Here is a 7,453-nt window from a genome sequence, read left to right as displayed (position 1 = left end):
AATTTCTAGGAAATTTTCTCTAAAGACAAAATTTTCTCTAGCAAAAAATTTCTATGAAATTTTCTCTAAAGCCAAAATTTCTTATGAAATTTTCTCTAAAGACAAAATGTCTATGGAATTTTCTCTTAAGACAAAATTTCTATGAAATATTCTCTAAAAACAAAATTTCTATGATTTTTTTTTCTAAAGATAAAATTTCTATGAAATTTTCTTAAAAGACCATGAAATTATCTATAAAGACAATATCTCTATGAAATTTTCACTAAAGACAAAAGCCTTATTAAATTTGCTCTAAAAACAAATTTTCTACGAAATTTTCTATAAAGATAAAAATTTTATGAAATTGTCTCTAAAGACAAAAATTTTATGAAATTTTCTCTAAAGACAAAATCGTACCATCAATCTCTCTGATCACCTTGCTGCTGTTCAAAATTTTATTTCTTTTTCCTTCAAAATTTCGTATAACTGCTGTTCGAAATGTTATTTCTTTTTCCTTCAAAATTTCGTATAACAACCTCCCTAGACCACTAAACTTGCAAAATTTGAAAATTGTAAATTTTATTTAAAAGGTAATGAGATCGTTCACCCCATTTTTGTGCATCATAATCTTAGCAATGATACACTGAACTATAAAGATAAGAAAATTGAATTGAATAAAGCTAAAACACAATGGTTATTGCATATAAAAATTAATGATAATTACAATGATATTTACATAATACGGATGTATGGAATAATGAACGAAATACTTCCACAACAAAAAACAAAAAAAAAAACGAAGAAAAGCTAAAGATGGGATATCACTTGAAAAGCCTCCAGAATAAAGGTGTTTGACTTTTCGCACCTCGCACCTTATAGCTTATAAACATAATGTCACCAAAAAAATATATAAATTCAGGTTTCCAAGATAAGATAAGCACTGATGTTAAGGTAGGCAAGAAATTGGATCTAGTGCAATTTGCTATAAAACAGGTGTGAATTAAGCGAAATCTCATCACATTTAGACACTTTCAGAGAATTCAGACCTTTTTCTTTTGGTTTAAGTCGAAACAAGCTAACTGTTAAAGAAATCTGAGAAAATGTTGCAAATTAATTGGCTGCTTTACTTAACATTGATGGCTAAATACAGCCTAACGGTAACCCAACCTTTGCTCTCGCAAACGACGGAAACGGTAATAAGACGCTTGCAACTGCCAATTAACACAAACACAACAGCATTCATCACACCCCGTCTTGCAACGGCTGCAAAGGTGGCTAATGATGGCAACGATGGCTATTCCTCGTCCATTAATGACTTGCCTTTGGATGTCAACCAGGATGGCCGTATTGTGGGTGGGCAAGTGACATCAATTCTAAACTATCCCTATATTGTGTCACTGCAGTATCAGAAATCGCATATTTGTGGTGGTTCCATATTGACATCCAATATCATTCTCACAGCAGCCCATTGCATTGATAATCCCCAAGATGTCAACGCTTTCCAGGTACGAGTGGGGTCATCGTATCACAACTATGGTGGTCAAGTGCTGGCTGTTCGTCAAATTATCAAACATGAGCGTTACAATCTCTTCGACCTCGACTGCGATGTGGCCCTGGTGGTATTGAGGGGGAATCTTACGTTTTCGCGCCTTGTAATGCCCGTTGCTTTGCCCCAGCCTGATGAGGAGATTCCCGATTCACAGCCATTACACATCAGTGGCTGGGGTTTGACAAGCGAAACAGGATCCGTTGCTCCGATGCTAAACCATGTTGCTGTGAATTTGATGAATCACAGCATCTGTGAGCAGAGCTATCGTTATGTGGCAACAATTACGAAGCAAATGTTCTGTGCCGGTCTGACGGAAGGTGGCAAGGATAGTTGCCAAGGTGATTCGGGTGGCCCATTGGTGAGCTATGCTGGTTCGAAGGTAACTACGCCATTATTGTCATTATTGCAGGAAGGACAATCGACAGCAACGCTTGGTTGGTCACCATCCAGGCCCATACAATATGGCATTGTCTCCTTTGGTGTGGGTTGTGCTCAAAAGGGTTTTCCAGGCGTTTATACAAATGTGGCTGCCGTACGTCCATGGATAGATGAAAGGATAAGAGCAATGACAAATGTTAATTAGAGTTTTGTATAAATAAAGTTATAATTAGTTTATTTAAGATTGAGTTGTTAAGCGATGCCATGTGGCCAAGTTAGATAATTATATTGTGTGTAATTAGACACAATAAAATTGCATTTCAAAATATTTTCCAAGAATTTGAACAAAATACAAACGACAAAAAAAAACATTTATCTTAATGAAGATTTCAATGGGTTTAGTTTACTACTATTAAAGTATATAATTTTAAAAAATTAAGGAAAAAAATAATTTTAAATCAACCACCATTTTCAAAAAGGTTTAAAAAGAAAACAATTCCTTATGAAAGAATAACCTCAACTAGATCTACTCAGAAGATAATTAGGGCTGAAAGTTTTTCTATTGATGAAACCGGCGGTTGAACCCTCAGCCCCTTCGTCCATTTATGTATTAGCCTGTCCGTCCATACGCGTGTTCGCTTATTAGTCTTTTCCTCCATCTGTCCATATAACCATCTATCCAACCATTCATCCGTCTATCTCTTCATTTGGCTATCGATTCTATTATTCTATAAAGTTTGAACGAATTTTAGACAAAGCATACATAATTGAGTTTTAAATAATTTATAGACTTTAAATTTAAGTCGGCTAATGCCATGAGGTGGAACACAATGTTAGTACAAAACAAGTATATACGGCCAAAAGTTAGGCCAGACCGAATCCTATGTACCCTCCACCATGGATTGCATAGAAAATTCTTCTAAATATTGTCATCCACAATCGAATTACTTGGGTTGCGGTAACATTTGTCGATGGCAAGGTACCTTAAAACGTCTTAACAACGTCTTCTAAAATGTAAGTTAGTCCATACCGGGTATATATTAAATAACAAAAGACCAATTAAATACGTATATGTTATAAGTCACTTTGACAAAATTTTCTATGGAAAAAAAATTTTGATAAAATTTCCTGTAGAAATAAAATTTCGACACAATTTTCTATAGAAATAAAATTTTGATAAAATTTTCTATAGAACAAATTTTTTGACGAAATTTTCTATAGAAATTAAATTTTGACAAAACTTTCTATAGAAATATAATTTTCACAAAATTTTCGATAGAAATAAAATTTTGACAAAATTTTCTATAGAAATAAAATTTTGACAAAATTTTCTATAGAAATAAAATTTTGACAAAATTTTCTTTAAAGTCAAATTTTGACCACATTTTCTATAGAAATAAAATTTTGACAAAATTTTCTATAGAAATAAAATTTTGACAAAATTTTCTATAGAAATAAAATTTTGACAAAATTTTCTATAGAAATAAAATGTTGACAAAATTTTCTATAGAAATAAAATTTTGACAAACTTTTCTATAGAAATAAAATTTTGACAAACTTTTCTATAGAAATGAAATTTTGACAACATTTTCTATAGAAATAAAATTTTGACAAAATTTTCGATAGAAATAAAATTTTGACAAAATTTTCGATAGAAATAAAATTTTGACAAAATTTTCTATAGAAATAAAATTTTCTATAGAAATAAAATTTTCTATAGAAATAAAATTTTGACTAAATTTCCTATAGAAATAAAATTTTGACATTTTTTATAGAAATAAAATTTTGACAACATTTTCTATAGAAATAAAATTTTGACAAAATTTTCTACAGAAATAAAATTTTGACAAAATTTTCTATAGAAATAAAATTTTGACAAAATTTTTTATGGAAATAAAATTTTGACAAAATTTTCTATAGAAATAAAATTTTGACAAAATATTCTAAAGAAGTGAAATTTTGACAAAATTTTCTATAGAAATAAAATTTTGACAAAATTTTGTATAGAAATACAATTTTGACAAAATTTTCTATAGAAATAAAATTTTGACAAAATTTTCTATAGAAATAAAGTTTTCACTAAATTTTCTGTAGAAATAACATTTTGACAAAATTTTCTTATATAAATAAAATTTTGACAAAATTTTCTATAGAAATAAAATGTTGACAGCATTTTCTATAGAAATAAAATTTTGACAAAATTTTATATAAAAACAAGTAAGGAAAGTCTAAAGTCGGGCGGAGCCGACTATATTATACCCTGCACCACTTTGTAGATCTAAATTTTCGATACCATATCACATCCGTCAAATGTGTTGGGGGCTATATATAAAGGTTTGTCCCAAATACATACATTTAAATATCACTCGATCTGGAAGAATTTGATAGACTTCTACAAAATCTATAGACTCAAAATTTAAGTCGGCTAATGCACTAGGGTGGAACATAATGTTAGTAAAAAAAATATGGGAAACGTTTAAATCTGAAGCAATTTTAAGGAAACTTCGAAAAAGTTTATTTATGATTTATAGCTCGATATATATGTATAGAAGTTTAGGAAAATTAGATTCATTTTTACAACTTTTCGACTCAGCAGTGGCGATTTTACAAGGAAAATGTTGGTATTTTGACCATTTTTGTCGAAATCAGAAAAACATATATATGGGAGCTATATCTAAATCTGAACCGATTTCAATCAAATTTGGCACACATTACTATATTACTAATTGTACTCCTAGTGCAAAATTTCACCCAAATTGGGCAAAAACTCTGGCTTCTGGGGCCATATAAGTCCATATCGGGCGAAAAATATATATGGAAGCTATATCTAAATCTGAACCGATTTCAATCAAATTTGGCACACATGACTATACCAATTGTACTCCTTGTGCAAAATTTCAAGCTATTCGGGATAAAACTCTGGCTTCTAGGTCCATATAAGTGCATATCGGGCGAAAGATTTATATGGGAGATATATATAAATCTGAACCGATTTCAACCAAATTTGGCACGCATAGCTACAATGCTAATTCTACTCCCTGTGCAAAATTTGAACTAAATCAGAGGCAAAAATTGGCCTCTGTGGTCATATGAGTGTAAATCGGGCGAAAGCTATATATGGGAGCTATATCTTAATCTGAACCGATTTCAACCAAATTTGGCACGCATAGCAACAATGCTAATTCTACTTCCTGTGCAAAATTTCAACTAAATCGGAATTAAAAATTGGCCTCTGTGGTCATATGAGTGTAAATCGGGCGAAAGCTATATATGGGAGATATATCTAAATCTGAACCGATTTCATCCAAATTTGGCACGCATAGCTACAATGCTAATTCTACTCCCTGTGCAAAATTTCAACTAAATCGGAGTTAAAAATTGGTCTCTGTGGTCATATGAGTGTAAATCGGGCGAAAGTTATATATGGGAGATATATATAAATCTGAACCGATTTCAACCAAATTTGGCACGCATAGCTACAATGCTAATTCTACACCCTGTGCAAAATTTCAACCAAATTGGGGTAAAACTCTGGCTTCTGGGACCGTATTAGTCCATATCGGGCGAAAGATATATATGGGAGCTATATCTACATCTGAACCTGTTCCACAGTGTGGAGCAGGGTATAAAAATTGACAAAATTTTCTATAGAAATAAAATTTTGGTAGATTTTTTGTGGAGATATGGACCAATTTTTGTGTGATTGGGGATCGGCTATATATAACTATAAACCGATATGGACCAATTTTGGCATGGTTGTTATCGGCCATATACTAGCGAAATGTACCAAATTTCAACCGGAACGGATGAATTTTGCTCCTCCAAGAATCTCCGGAGGTCAAATCTGGGGTTCAGTTTATATGGGGGCTATATATAATTATGAACCGATGTGGACCAATTTTTTCATGATTGTTAGAGACTACGTACTAACATCACGTACCAAATTTCAACCGGATCGGATGAAATTTGGTTCTCTTAGAAGCTCCGCAAACCAAATCTGGGGATCGGTTTATATGGGGGTTATATATAATAATGGACCGATATGGACCAATTTTTGCATGGTTATTAGAGACCATATACTTACACCACGTACCAAATTTCAACCGGATCGAATGAAATTTGCTTCTATTAGAGGATTCGCAAACCAAATCTGGGGATCAGTGTATATGGGGGCTATACATACTTATGGACCGATGTAGACCAATTTTTGCACGGTTGTTAGATACTATATACCAATACCATGTACCAAATTTCAGCCAGATTGGATGAAATATGCTTCTTTTAGAGGCTCCGCAAACAAAATATGGGGGCCATTTATATGGGGGCTATACGTAAAACTGAACCGATATGGCCCATTTGCAATACCATCCGACCTACATCAATAACAACTACTTGTGCCAAGTTTCAAGTCGATAGCTTGTTTCGTTCGGAAGTTAGCGTGATTTCAACAGACGGACGGACGGACGGACAGATCGATGGTCGGCTTAGATCGACTCAGAATTTCACCAAGACCCAGAATATATATAATTTATGGGGTCTTAGAACAATATTTCGATGTGTGACAAAGTTAATAAAGGGTGATTCTTTTGAGGTTAGGATTTTCATGCATTAGTATTTGACAGATCACGTGGGATTTCAGACATGGTGTCAAAGAGAAAGATGCTCAGTATGCTTTGACATTTCATCATGAATAGACTTACTAACGAGCAACGCTTGCAAATCATTGAATTTTATTACCAAAATCAGTGGCAGAAAATCCGCTTTTTTATCGACAAATTTTGTTCAGCGATGAGGCTCATTTCTGGTTGAATGGCTACGTAAATAAGCAAAATTGCCGCATTTGGAGTGAAGAGCAACCAGAAGCCGTTCAAGAACTGCCCATGCATCCCGAAAAATGCACTGTTTGGTGTGGTTTGTACGCTGGTGGAATCATTGGACCGTATTTTTTCAAAGATGCTGTTGGACGCAACGTTACGGTGAATGGCGATCGCTATCGTTCGATGCTAACAAACTTTTTGTTGCCAAAAATGGAAGAACTGAACTTGGTTGACATGTGGTTTCAACAAGATGGCGCTATATGCCACACAGCTCGCGATTCTATGGCCATTTTGAGGGAAAACTTCGGAGAACAATTCATCTCAAGAAATGGACCGGTAAGTTGGCCACCAAGATCATGCGATTTGACGCCTTTAGACTATTTTTTGTGGGGCTACGTCAAGTCTAAAGTCTACAGAAATAAGCCAGCAACTATTCCAGCTTTGGAAGACAACATTTCCGAAGAAATTCGGGCTATTCCGGCCGAAATGCTCGAAAAAGTTGCCCAAAATTGGACTTTCCGAATGGACCACCTAAGACGTAGCCGCGGTCAACATTTAAATGAAATTATCTTCAAAAAGTAAATGTCATGGACCAATCTAACGTTTCAAATAAAGAACCGATGAGATTTTGCAAATTTTATGCGTTTTTTTTAAAAAAAAGTTATCAAGCTCTTAACAAATCACCCTTTATATGGTGGTGGGTATAAAAATTGGAAAACATTTAAATCTG

At 33.4% G+C, this 7,453-nt stretch overlaps 1 protein-coding gene across 1 annotated transcript; it reads left to right on the top strand.

Annotated features, from left to right (window-relative positions):
• The first annotated feature begins 1,001 nt into the window (after positions 1-1,001).
• On the top strand, positions 1,002-2,234 carry LOC142240898 (trypsin-7-like). The gene has a single exon (XM_075312649.1). It carries the CDS (start codon positions 1,080-1,082, stop codon positions 2,109-2,111), a length of 1,032 nt encoding a protein of 343 aa, XP_075168764.1. The 5' UTR covers positions 1,002-1,079; the 3' UTR covers positions 2,112-2,234.
• The last annotated feature ends 5,219 nt before the right edge of the window (positions 2,235-7,453 follow it).

The sequence above is a fragment of the Haematobia irritans genome, chromosome 5, assembly GCF_050003625.1.
Source record: "Haematobia irritans isolate KBUSLIRL chromosome 5, ASM5000362v1, whole genome shotgun sequence".
In the NCBI taxonomy this organism is placed as follows: domain Eukaryota; kingdom Metazoa; phylum Arthropoda; class Insecta; order Diptera; family Muscidae; genus Haematobia; species Haematobia irritans.
This window is presented reverse-complemented; position numbering and strand designations above follow the sequence as displayed.